Source organism: Malaclemys terrapin, chromosome 20, assembly GCF_027887155.1.
Source record: "Malaclemys terrapin pileata isolate rMalTer1 chromosome 20, rMalTer1.hap1, whole genome shotgun sequence".
NCBI classification, from domain to species: domain Eukaryota; kingdom Metazoa; phylum Chordata; order Testudines; family Emydidae; genus Malaclemys; species Malaclemys terrapin.
In genome coordinates this window covers 1,451,396-1,464,380 of record NC_071524.1, presented here as the reverse complement: position 1 = coordinate 1,464,380, position 12,985 = coordinate 1,451,396, and the positions used below count along the sequence as shown (strand labels likewise).

At 62.5% G+C, this 12,985-nt stretch overlaps 1 protein-coding gene across 2 annotated transcripts; it reads right to left on the bottom strand.

Annotated features, from left to right (window-relative positions):
* Positions 1 to 1,044: 1,044 nt before the first annotated feature.
* On the bottom strand, positions 1,045 to 11,740 carry LOC128826597 (leukocyte immunoglobulin-like receptor subfamily B member 5). Of its 2 annotated transcripts, XM_054009958.1 has the most exons (12): positions 11,652 to 11,740; positions 11,329 to 11,364; positions 8,735 to 9,028; positions 7,878 to 8,144; positions 6,314 to 6,604; positions 5,918 to 5,983; positions 5,195 to 5,269; positions 3,518 to 3,646; positions 2,886 to 2,913; positions 2,275 to 2,324; positions 1,612 to 1,649; positions 1,045 to 1,331 (listed from the first exon to the last, which is right to left on the bottom strand). In XM_054009958.1, exons 1-12 carry the CDS (start codon positions 11,677 to 11,679, stop codon positions 1,293 to 1,295), a joined length of 1,341 nt encoding a protein of 446 aa, XP_053865933.1. In that variant the 5' UTR covers positions 11,680 to 11,740; the 3' UTR covers positions 1,045 to 1,292. The 2 variants fall into 2 exon arrangements, with proteins under 2 accessions (XP_053865933.1, XP_053865934.1); XM_054009959.1 differs by lacking the exon at positions 1,612 to 1,649.
* Between the last annotated feature and the right edge of the window lie 1,245 nt (positions 11,741 to 12,985).

Here is a 12,985-nt window from a genome sequence, read left to right as displayed (position 1 = left end):
GTGCAATAGAGATGTTATTATGGAGCTTTTTGTCAACAACACAGTAGTGTAGACAAGGCCCAACCGTCAGAGGAGCGAAATTCTGGAGCAGCCTCCCAAGGGAGCTGTCACGGAGTCCCCGGGCGATGCTCTGGAACAGCTCCCCACAAAGCCAGTCAGGACTTTGGGGAGCCTCCTCTCCCTCGGAGCAGACTCTCTTCAGGGCAAGAAGCTCACACGGCTTCACCTCCTGGGTCTCTCCTTGGAGCATTCAGCATATGCCCCTCCGTGCGCTTCCCACAGCGAGTCCACCCAGGCGGGGTCCTGGGGAAGCCTGAGGTCCTGCACGCATCCCCACTTCACAGTCAGACGTGACTCTTAGCCAGCCAGTAAAACAGAGGTTTATTAGATGACAGGAACACGGTCTAAAACAGAGCTTGTAGATACAAAGAACGGGATCTCTCAGCCGGGTCCATTCTGGGGCCCAGCAAGCCAGACAACCACATCTGCCCTCTCTTCCAGTCCCCAGCTAGCTCCAAACTAAAACCCCCTCCAGCCCCTCCTTTCTGTCCTTTGTCTCTTTCCCCGGCCAGGAAGTCACCTGATCTCTTTGTTCACCTTTAGCTATTCCCTTGCAGGGGGGAAGGGCCCCAGCCATTTGTTGACAGGATACAAAGTGTCGGCCATTTATGCACACTGGAGACTTAAGAAATGCATAGGGGAAACTGAGGCACCCACACAGTATTCAGAGGAAACATTAAGAATAGTCCCACTTCATCACAGGACCTAACTGGCTTCAAGAATGAGCATGAGAAGTTTCTGGAGGGGACAGGATGAGGAGACATCCCACAACGGCATGGATCCAATCCGCGATTGCTAGCACCAAATAGCTCCAATGGCCGGATATGGGACACTTGCTGGGAAGGGCTCTGAGTTACTACAGAGAATCCGTTCCCAGGTGTCTGGCTGGTGGATTTTGCCCACATGCTCAGGGTCTAACTGGTCACTGTATCTGGTGCCAGGAAGGAATTTTCCCCCAGTCAGATTGGCAGAGACCCTGGTGGTGGCGGGGGGGGGGGTTCGCCTTCGTCTGCAGCCTGAGGTGTGGGGCATGGGCAGGTTTAAACTAGTGTCAATAGAGGATTCTCTGTAACTTGAAGTCTTTAACCCATGATTTGAGGCTGCCAGTGACTCAGCCGGAGGCTAGGGGTCTGCTACAGAGTGGGTGGGTGAAGCTCTGTGACCTGCGAAGTGCAGCAGCTCACACCAGATACCAGGTCCCCCCGCTTGGCTTGCAGTGCCTAGCGGTCCAGCTAGGCACAGGTGAGTCCGTCGGTGCCAGGGTTGGGCTCCTGGGAAGAGGAGGGGACAGAGTCACTGGGGTGTGTGTGTATGTATGTGCACCAACTGCCCACACACACATTCACACAGAGCAGGGCTTGTCCCCTCCAGCAGGCGGTGACAGGGACACACACACACATACACACCCCTGCAATCCCAGCTGTGATCCCATGAGCCGCCCCCAGCAACCCCACCCCCACCCCAAAATACTGAGTGTGACAGATAAGGTGAGTGGGGCCCATGTGGGTCAGGGTTGGGGGTCAGGGCCCGCGGGCAGACAGGGACACTTACAAGGGTGTGTGTCTCTTTCACTTCGTCAATGGAAGCGTCTGCAGAACAGAGACACCCACTGAGCTGCACCCCCGGCCAGCCCAGAGCAGAACCCCACACCCAGCTCCGACCCCTTTGTCCAGCCAGGGGGCTCAGAGCCCGGCACAGCCACCCCTCCCCCGCCCCACAGCACGGGCCAGGGTCATTAGCCCCATGTTACAGAGAGGAAAACTGAGGCACAGAGATGGCAGCAGAGTCTAGGGGGTTATGGCGGGGCAGGGGGGCTGGGAGTCAGGATCCCTGGGTTGTCACCCTGGCTCTGGGAGGGGAATAGGGTCTAGTGGTTAGAGCAGGGGGCTGGGGGCCAGGAGTGGATGGGGATTCCCCACAGAACACTGGCTGGGAAGGTCTGATGGAGAAATGAAGGGGGGGACACACGAAGCCCCAGGCCTGGGGGGGGGAGACTATGAACTAGAGGGGGAGGGGAGGGTGACCCACAGGGAGCTGGTTGGGATTAGGCAGGAAGCTCAGCTGACACCAGCTACTTCTGGGACTGTCTCCTTAGTCCCGCCCAGCAGCAGCTGTAAATCAGACCCTGCCCCGTATGGGTGGAGCTCCCACAAGCCCCGCCCCTCCCCAGGGGTCCTGCCCCCCCCATGGTACCCCCTTGGGTCTGTTACTCACAGATGGGGTCTTGCTGAGCCGGGGCCTCCAACACCCCCAAGGGGCTGGTGCTAAAAGAGAAAAAAAATCCACTTGTAAATGTCATATCCCCCCACCCGCAGGGAGATTCCCCAACACACCCAGAGAGCCCCCAATCCTGCCTCACACTGAACCGTGTTCCCTAACCCCCACCCCCGCCACACCCACTAGATCCCACTCCCCTGCCAGAGCTGGGCACAGAACCCAGGCAGAGGTGACACATGGGTGGGGGAGGGAAGCAGGGTCACATGACCCCCCCCCCCCCGGACAGCTCAGTCACATGGTGCAGCCCGGCCCCCTCCCTGCAGAGCAGCTGAGCTGGGGAGCTGTGCTGGACAGGGAGAGGCAGAGGCAGGAGCGGAGGAACAGCTGGGAGCTGCGGGAGGGGGGTCACGGCTTTCCGGTGGGAGGGAGGCAGGTGTGGTGAGACTCCAGCTGTTCTGGCGTTGTGCCCCTCCACTGTCAGCAGGCCCAGGTCATGTCTGAGGAGTCCTGGCCCCCAACCCCACTTCCCCCCCAGAGCCGGGGAGAGAACCCAGAAGCCCTGTGACCCCGGCAGGTCGATCGGGAGGGGGGAGGAGCCGGGTTCCTACCTGCTCGGTCTCAGTGCGGCTCCTTTTCCTGCAGAGGGACACAAACCAGAATCCCCCATGAGTCGATTGGGATCCCCCGGTCCCAGCGCCCGGCCACTCACCCCCCACAGGGCAGCAGGGATGGGGGTGCCTGGGGGAGGTCCCCTCTGCTGCTGGTGCTGAGCCTGGATCCCTGCTGGGGTGGGCCGGACCAGCAGGGGGCAGCACAACACCAAGCATGTGCTGTGGGGAGGGGCAGATTAACTCGGGGGGCTTTTCCTGTCCCCAATCCTCCCTCATTAGTGACTCATTATAATGAACCTGATCCATAGGTCGGCTCCCCTGGCACCACAGGTACCTGAGAGGCAGGGTGCCCACAGCTCATTATACAGGGACCCCTTGCTCAGCGCTGAGATGCAGCCACAGATGGTGCGGGTGGGGCAGGGGAACTGGTTATATGGGGACCCATCATCTGGCCCTGAGATGCGGCTCCTCAGGGGTGGGACAGGTGCGTGTGTACAGGGATTACACATGCAACAGCGCCCCCTGCTGAGCCCCCACCCCACTCCTTGGCTTTCCCATCCCAGCCGTGACCCCATCCCACCCTTCTTAGCGGCAGGTTTAACCCTTCCCTCGCTGGGCGGGAAACTCACTGGCTCGGGTTATTCTGAAGCAGACGAAGGCCACAAGGAGGAGGAGGAGGAGGAAGCCGGCGGCTGCCGCGCTCACCCCGGCGATGATGGGGCTGGTCAGACCCAGAGGTGCCGGCGATTCCGATCCGTCTGGGAAACAGCAGAGCCGTGAGTGCCGGGGGCGTCTGATCTGTTCCTTCCCCAGCCCCTCCCACCCCTGGCGGCGCCCAAGGGGCTGGGACACCACAGGGCGCAGGCAGCAGAAAATTCTATGGGGAGGATGTTGGGGGCCCCAGGGCATCAAGAGGGGTCAGAGCCAGCAACATTTGGGGGATTTATAGCACTAGGGGGCCCTGGGCTGCAGGGCAGGGAGCTCAGTAGGGGCCGCTCTCCCCATCAATCAGAGCTGGCCTCATTGCCCCAGCACGGCATTAGGGGGCGCTGTCTGATCCAGCCTGGACGTTATTTCACCCCCTTACTCATGGCCACACCGGCTCAGGCCAACGGGCCCATCTAGCCCGGTATCCCGCCTCCCATGCTGGCTGCTCCTGGCTGCTTCGCAGGGAGCTCTGGCGGGTTCATGTCAGAGCAGGAGGCTTCTCTCTCCTCTCAAATCCTTTGGTGGGGGGGAGTCACTGCCCCTGAGAACAGCCTCCATCCCTCCCCCTGGCCAACCACTGGAGAGAAGCTGCCACATGATCTGTGACTCAATAGATTCCCCCCCGGTACCTGGTCCCGCGCTGCCCGGGCGGGTGGGAGCCGGCGCCGCTCCAGGCTGGGTCGGGCCGGTTCCCATTGTGGGAATAGAACCAGCATCTGTTGGGGCAGGGGGAGGGGCTGAACCACTGACTCAGAGATCACCCCATCCTCCGTGACCACTGGTGGATTAGCCTCTGGGCTCAGGGGCCTGGCCCAGTGCGGGGCCCCGGAGAACACCCAGCACCCAGACCCTGGTTCCCACAGAAGCAGTGGGGGGCGTGGGGGAGGCAGGGGAAGCCCTAGCACTGGGACCTCCGCTGCGGCCCCGGGACGGGAGGAGCTCTCGCTACGTGCTGTGGCCTCAGGGCTGGGGGAGCTCTCACTCCCCGCTGCGCCCTGGGGCCAAAGCAAGGGGACAGAGCTTCTCCGGTCTGGGGCTCACAGTTGGGGGGAGCAGAAAGTAGAAAATGGATTGTGGAGCTCGAGTGGGGGAACGGAATGGGGCGGGGCCATTGGTGGAATAGGGGCGGGGCCCCAGGGAAGGGGCAGAAAGGCGGGGGGCCATGTGCGGGGCCGCAGGCCGAGGAGGCGGAACAGCAGAGGGACCGCAGGTGAAAGCGGGGGAGGGATCCCCCTTGCTCTGGCCTAGGGTCCCAGGAAACCTTAATCCACCTCAGCCCGTGACTCAGCATCGATCGTTACTGTCAGTCCGGGGAGGGGGGTTTGTGGCTGGGGACGGTGCTGACTCGGCAGCCCCTGGGCCCTGACTCCTCTGTGAGTCCCCAGAGCGGGGCAGCCAGGGGAGCATCGCCTCGGAAAGGCCCCTACTCTGCAGCTCCCCCTGGTGGAAGGGATCCCCCCTCCCTCGGCCCTGAACCTCCAGGAGCTGCTGCTCCCCCTGGCTGGAGAATCTCCAGTGACACTGTCCCCACTCCCTGTCCAGGCCAGTCCTAGGGCTCTGGGCAGTGCCTGGCTCTGAGCATCCCATCAGGTGCTGACCTTCTGAGGGTCCAGGTGAGTCCCCGGTGATGATGGGGCTGGTCAGACCCGGAGGTGCCGGCGATTCTGATCCACCTGGGAAACAGCAGCAGCCGTGAGTGCTGGGGGCGGCTGGTCTGTTACACCCCAGCCCCTCCCACCCCAGGCAGCACCCAAGGGGCTGGGACACCGCAGGGCACAGGCAGCAGAAAATTCTATGGGGAGGATGTTGGGGGGCCCCAGGGCATCAAGAGAGGTCAGAGCCAACAACATTTGGGGGATTTATAGCACTAGGGGGCACTAGGCTGCAGGGCAGGGAGCTCAGTAGGGGGCGCTCTCCCCATCAATCAGGGCTGGCCTTTTGCCCCAGCACAGCGCTAGGGGGCGCTGCCTGATCCAGCCTGGCCGACATTTCTAAGGCATTTCACCCCCTTCCTCACAGCCACACCGGCTCAGGCCAACGGGCCCATCTAGCCCGGTATCCCGCCTCCCATGCTGGCTGCTCCTGGCTACTTCGCAGGGAGCTCCAGCCCCCCCCCCCCCCCCCCATGGCCACTGATGCGTCCAACTGCCCCGTTAGCAGCGGGTTTGTGTCTGAGGCAGAGGCTTCGCTCCCCTCCCAAATCTGTTGGTGGGGGGGGGCAGTCACTGCCCCTGAGAACACCTCCATCCCTCCCCCTGGGCAACCACAGGGGAAGCTGCCCCATAATCTGTGACTTAATAGATTTCCCCCAGCCCCAGTACCTGGCCCCGCGCTGCCCGGGCGGGTGGGAGCCGGCGCCGCTCCAGGCTGGGTTGGGTCAGTTCCCTCTGCGGGAATAGAACCAGAGACTGTCAGAGTGGGGGAGGGGCTGAAACACCGACTCAGAAATTGCCTCCCACCCCCCCGCGACCAGTGGTGGATCAGCCATTGGGCCTAGAGGGCCCGTGCCCAGGGACCCCAGCCAAGTGGGGGCCCCAGCCTCTGGCCGCCGGGTGAGCAGGATGGGAGAAGCCCCAGCACCCCGACCCTGGTCCGTAGAACCACAGAGAGGGGCAGGGGAACCCTTAGCACTGGGACCCTTGCTCTGAGCATCCCATCAGGGTGCCGACCTTCTGAGGGTGGGGCTGGGAGCGGGGATGCCAAGCTGAGCCCCTCACCTGTTACCACCAGCTCCACGGTGTCGCTGGGCTCTGAGGAGATGAAGGGCTCTGATCGGGGCCGGTAGCTGCAGCTGTAGTTCCCTCCATGCTGCCAGCTCACGGTGGGGATGCGGAACTCGGCCCTGGTCCCAGCAGGGTCCATGTGTTGCTGTGGGTTCAGGTCTCCAGTCTTGTGCAGGAAGAACCTCATGTCCCGGCGCCACCCCTGACACCGGATGGTGACGTCTGTCCCTGGGGCAGTGACCCAAGTGGGGCTCAGAGAGATGGAGGGTCTGGGTAAGTTGGGATCTGCGCACAGGAGACAGGCTGTGAGAGCCAGACCCGGGCACCCACCCAGCCCCGGCCTCCAGCTGCAGAAGAGAAGAGTGAGGGGGGATTTGATAACAGCCTTCAACTACCTGAAGGGGGGTTCCAAAGAGGATGGAGTTGGGATGTTCTCAGTGGGGGCAGATGACAGAACAAGGAGCAATGGTCTCAAGTTGCAGTGGGGGAGGTCTAGGATGGATATTAGGAAAAACTATTTCACTAGGAGGGTGGTGAAGCACTGGAATGGGCTCCCTAGGAGGTGGTGGAATCTCCATCCTCTATGATTCCCCAGCAGTTCCCGGGCACGGGCAGATCCAGTGGCCCCCTGGCAGAGATTCTCTCCCAGGTCCCAGAATCCTGGCCCTGCGAGTTGGGCTTCCAGCCCCACAGACACGGAGCCACGGCTGCCTTGTTCTTGGGGTCCTCATATGCCATGTGTGGCCCCTGCCTCATTCACTGCGTCCGGGCCCCGCAGCACAGAGTGACTCATGGGCTGGTCTCTGGCACCTGGCATGGCAGGGTCTGAGCCCCACAGAGGAAAGGAGTCATCCCCCTGGGAGGCAGTGAGACAACTTTATCCCCATTCTACAGGGCGGGAACTGAGGCACAGACAGATTCACTTTCCTTAGTGAGCTACCAGGGGCAGGGACTGTCTCTTCACTCTGTGTTTATGCAGCGCTATTGAGGCCAGTTTTGTCAGAGGTCTCCAATATCTGTGGGCATCTTTGTTTGTGGGCTCTCAGCCTGAGATCCCCCAAGTTTGAGCCCTCCCCCCCCCCCCCGCAAGGGAGGACACTTTTGAAAACCGCGACGTGCTCCCATCACACAGAGTCTGTGTCTGCACCAGGGGCTGGGCCAGATCTCCGGGGTCCCAGCCCAGCGCCGTGTCCACTAAGCAACTGCTCCTCCTGCAGCCCCTGCCTCATTCAGCCCAGGCCAGGGCCCTGCCTGGGGCACGGTCTGGAGAACAGAGGGGATGGGATCACAGGATTAAATAGCGACTCACGGTTTCTACGCATAAGGGGCAGCGTTAAAGTCGCCTCCCTGCCCTGAGTGTCCAGGGACTGCTGCTCCCCCCTGGCTGGGGAACCCCCCAGTGACTCCGTCCCCACTCCCCAGTCGGGTGTCCCCTCTGCTGGGTCAGGGTTCAGGGCAGAGCCTGGCTCTGAGCGTCCCATTGTCTCCAAGCCCTGGTGAGGGGCTGGCCGAGGCGGGAGGGGGGCTGGGAACGGGGACGCCGAGGCAGGCCCCTCACCTCTCAACACCAGCTCCACTTGGTTGCTGGGGTACGACACGGCGAACGGCTCCGATCGGCTGTGATAGGAGCAGCTGTATCTCCCGCCGAGATCCCGGTGAACATTGCTGCTGGAAAACACAGCCTCAAACCCATCCGAATCCACAGGTGGGAAATGGTGTCCCTCTTTATTCAGCACAAACCGGACATCCTGGTGCTGCCCCCAACACCGGACGACCACAGCTCCCCCCAGGCTCACAGAGATGTTGGGTTTGGGGTAGCTGGGCTCTGCAGTGGGAAGCAGACAGACCGTGAGACGCAGGCCCCGTCACTCAGTCCTGGGGCCCGTCCTCACTACGCGGCCTCAGTGGTCGGTCAGACCCAGCGTCCTGGGGACGGGCTCCTGGATGCCTTTCCACAGGGTCCAGAGTTTCCTCTGAGCCCTGGGCTAACAGCATGAGACACGGAGCAACCCCAGCCCCTGGGAATCCAGAGCTCTGCTCCCTAGCGGGTGACAGGACAGTCCAGTCTCCAGGGTCCATTCACTCCCTGGCTTCTCTGCTGCGAGGGCTGGAAGCCAGGACTCCTGGGTTCTGTCCCCGGCTCTGGGAGGGGAGTGGGGTCTAGTGGGGAGAGCAGGGAGGATGGGGGCCAGGACTCCTGGGTTCTCTGCGCAGCACCACCGCTGACTTGTAAGGGACTGTGCAAGTCTCTACTGTACACTGAGATTTATAAACTTCAGCTCCGCCCATCACCCCTAACTGATGTGTTGTCTGGGAAAGGCCCCCCCGGTCTGCAGCTCCCCCTGGGGGCAGGGATTCCCCCTCCCTCTGCCCCAAATCTCCAGAGAGGGACTCTGAGCTGGGTCCCTCCCTCACCTCCCACAATGATCTCGACGGGGTCGCTGGGATGTGATGAGTGACTCTGATCCACTATGGAGCGATAGTCGCAGGTGTAGCTCCCTCCATCTTCCTGGCCAACATTGGTGATGGGAAATTCAGCCACGGTCCCATTAGGCACCACTGACCGCACCTGCTGGTTCGGGTGTCCAGCTTTACGCAGAAAGAACTCCATGGACCGTTGCCGACCCTCACAGCGGATGGTGACATTTCCCCCGAGGGCCACCACCCTGCTGGGGCTCACCCAGATGGTGGGTTTGAGAAATTTACTCCCTGCTTTCAACAAGACAGGAGTTAAACAGGGGAGATACACACACCCCTGCCTCCCTCCCCCCAGTTCAGTCCATCCGTCATTCGGCCTCTCTGGGAGTCTGTCCCCTACCAGGGTTGGCACTGCCTGCCCATGGGGCTTGGGGGCAGGGGGTTCACCCAGATGTAGCTCAGGACCCAGCTGCATGTGAGATCACCTGCCGTCCCCCCGTCCCAGCCCCACCTGAGGCCAGCCAGGGAACCTGACCAGTGGGCCCCCTGCAGCCCTGCCCCCCGAACCGGATTTGGGAGTAGAGTCTGTGACTGGCGGGAGTCGTGCAAGACCCAGCTTTCCCCAGGCCTTGGGAATGGGGGGCTGTGAGTGCAGGGGAGGGAGCTGTTGGGGGCGGATCTGGGGGGGGTCTCCTAGGGTTACCATGTTTCCACAATCAAAAAAGAGGACACTGAGGGGGGAGGAGCCCCACTCTAGCCCTGCCCCTGCCCTGCCCCATCCCCATCCACTCCCTCCCCCTTCCCACCCCCTGACTGCCCCCCTCAGAACCCCCAAACCCCCCTACTCCTTGTCCCCTGACTGTCCCCTCCTGGGACCCCTGCCACTAACTGCCCCCTAGAACCCTACCTGTCCCCTGACTGCCCCGATCCTTATCCACACCCCCACCCCATATTCACACCCCCGCCCCCAGACAGACCCCCGGGACTCCCATGCCTATCCAACTGCTCCCCACCCCCTGACAGGACCCCCAGAACTCCCAACCCATCCAACCCCCTCTGCTCCCTGCCTCCCTCGACCCCTTTCCACACCCCTGCCACATATCCACACCCCCTCCCCCAGACAGACCCCCGGGACTCCCACGTCCTATCCAACTGCTCCCCGCCCCCTGACAGGATCCCCAGAACTCCTAACCCATCCAAGCCCCTCTGCTCCCTACCTGCCTTGACCCCTCTCCATCCCTGCCCCCCTGACAGCCCCCTCAGAACCCCCGACCCATCTAACCCCTCCTTCTCCCTGTCTCTGACTGTCCCAACCCCTCTCCATACCCCTGCCCCCCTGACAGTCCCCCCCGAACTCCCGACCCATCCAACCCCCCCTCCCTGTCCCCTGACCAGGGCCAGCTTTAGCAAGAGCCCAGGAATCGGGCTGCACTCCGGCCAGGGTCGTGGGTCTTGGGAGCCGGGCCGGAGGTGCTCGGCCGAGGTCGGCCGCGCGCTCGGCCGGAACCGGGGCCGCCGCCCTGGGGCCGGATCCAGGCCAGAGCCGCTGGGGCCGGGGCCAGGGGTGCTCGGCCGGCGCCGCTCTGCCAGAACCGGTGCCCTGGGGCCCGAGCCAAGTCGGGCCGGAGCCACTGCGGCCAGGGCCGGAGCCACTGGGGCCGGGGCCGAGGGTGTTCGGCTGGCGCCGCTCGGCCGGAACTGGGGCCGGTGCCCCAGGGCCAAAGCCGGAGCCGCTGGGGCCGACCGGGGCCGGAGACGTTCAGCTGGGGCCAGAGGGAGTCTCTCGGCCAGGGCCAGACTGGGCTGCGCCACCCCATGCCTCCCTGGAGCCTCCTTCTCGCATCCCCCCCCAGCTTACCTGCTGCTGCCCGCCTGCCCCTGCTTGTTTTCAGACTTCCCGCAAACATCTGATTCGCGGGAAGCAGGGGAGGGGGAGGGGGAGGAGCAGGGGGCGGAGCGTTCAGGGGAGGGGAGGAGGGGGAAGACAGCTGCAGGGCCGGGGGCGTGCTAGGGCTGCAGGGGATGGGGGGAGCCAGGAAGGGGCTTTGGCTGCCCAGCGGCGCATGGCCGCCGCTTTTCAATCTATAAATAGCCGACCGGGGGGAAATCCCGGACATTTTTAGATTTTTAGAAATCCCCCCCGGACGGCTCTTTATAGACCGAAAAGCCGGACATGTCCGGGGAAATCCGGACGTATGGTAGCCCTGGGTTCTCCCCACGGCTGCACTGACTGTGAACGTTTCAGTTCCCTGAGGGGATCTAGAGCCCACGGACAGCCCCTGTTAGCGTTTGTATGAGCCGAAATAAATCCACGTGCCGCCCCCACCCCCGATCCTCACAGCCTGTCGGGGGCAGGACATTGAACCAGGGGACGGTTCCCATCTGCTTCCTCAGACCCCGGGAGCCCAGATTCAGCTTCCAGTTACTCCGGGGAGGGGAGGTCACAGAAGAACGGGGATGGGTCTGAGCTCACAGGGGGAATTTGGGTTGAGTTTTGGGGAAGGTTCAGGGCTTGGTTCCTCTTTTCCACACCCAATACATCCCATCCCCTGTCCTTGATGTTACCGTCCCCCCCACAGACTGATACTCACCTCCCCACACCCCGCTGTGCCCGGCCAGCCAGCAGCCTGGAGAGGAGACAGCTCGTTAGTGACCAGATCCCAGAGAAACTGGATCCTACAACCTGGTCTCAGATCCCCCCACATGGGCACATGCCCTGTTCTCAGATCCCCCCCACCCGCCCCAGGCACATGTCCTGGACTCAGCTCCCCTTCATGGGCACATGCCCTGTTCTCAGATCCCCCCCACCCGTCCCAGGCACACGTCCTGGTCTCAGCTCCCCCTCATGGGCACACGCCCTGGTCTCAGATACCCCGCCGTATGGGCACATGCCTTGGCTGTCTCCAATACTCACCAAGGAGGACGGTGAGAGCAGATGCCATGACGGGGCAGTGGGGTCCCCTCAGCGCTGTCACCAATGCCCCGGTGTTAAGCTCCACTGAGTCTGAGGCCCGAGTGCGAGCGGAATGAGGAACTGCGCCCCGGGCTGCAGCCCCAGGAAGCCCGTGATGAGCTCGGCCCCTTTCTTCCCATCAGATGATTTCTCTGCAATCTCCGGGGCAAAGCCAGCTCCCTGCAACACCCAGTAAACCACATCCCCTCCTGCAGCTGCCTGTCACCCCCACCCCCACCCATCACCTATCAGCCCCACATGGGAGCTGCCCAGTCCAGGGATCAGCTGGGAAATGGGGAATCTCAAATGTCAAGAGATGCCCAGGCTGCCCCCACCTTTTCCAATAGACGCGTCCAACCTCCCTGGAGCAACAGGTCAGAGCAGAGGAGGGATCCCCACCCTCCATGGTGCCCCCCACGAAGTGACCCTCTCCCATGGAGTGGGGCAGAGATTCCTTCCTGACCCAGCTGGTCCCAGTGCCTGCCCTGGAGCATGAGGGTGGAGGAGTCTGGCCAACCTCCTTCCCAGGTAGTGTGACTGCATCACCATTCTTAGCTCAGTGATGTGGCACAGAGGCAAGACAGAGGGGTGGGGGTTGTGGTTTCTGGCCCCCGTGAGCAGGGGAGGGAGGCATAAATGTACATCCTGAGTTGTTAAAGAAGCAGCCAATAAAACCGGCCCTCAACTGGTGTTTGCTCTACTGCCAGTGAAACTCTGCGTAAACCTGATGCCCGGCACCTTCCCTGTTATATACCCCAGCTCTGGGAGGGGAATGGGGTCTAGTGATTGGGGTGAGGGTGGCTGGGAGCCAGGACTCCTGGTTTCTCTCCCTGGCTGTGGTTGCAGGATGCGGTCCAGTGCTTAGAGAAAAGGACACAGATTAGCACCAGCCCCCTAGAGGGGAAAGGCCCTGTGTCCCTTCCCCAGCCCATCCCCAGGGCAGTGGGTCCACACAGCTCAGGGTCCTGGGCAGAGCTCACCTCGGATCCTGTGAAAAAGATGGCAGCCGACCAGCCCCCCAGAAATGGGAGGTGGCAAGAACATGGGGACAGAGATCAAGAGAAACTGCCCCCCCCCCAAGGCAGATGATCCAGCTCTGGCTCCCCAGCTCATTTGCCCTTCATCTCCCACCCCCGACGTTCACACATTGGGCCCCTCCTCTCCCTGTCCTGCTTCCCCTCCCCCATTCATATCCCCCCAAACCCACCCCTGTCCCATGTCCCCTGATCTCCCCATCCCCCCTCCCGTTCTGCCCTCTGGCCTGTGTCTGCTCCCACATACATGTCCCCCCACCT

Bases quoted from the DNA above. Each gene is read 5' to 3' on its own strand.
- LOC128826597 (XM_054009958.1), bottom strand. From the start codon at position 11,679: ATGGCATCTGCTCTCACCGTCCTCCTTG. The intron at 8,145-8,734 runs GTGAGGGAGGGA...TTCCCACTGCAG, and splicing joins CGTCGAGATCATTGTGGGAG to AGCCCAGCTACCCCAAACCC. The intron at 2,914-3,517 runs GTGAGTTTCCCG...GTCCCTCTGCAG, and splicing joins CTTCAGAATAACCCGAGCCA to GAAAAGGAGCCGCACTGAGA.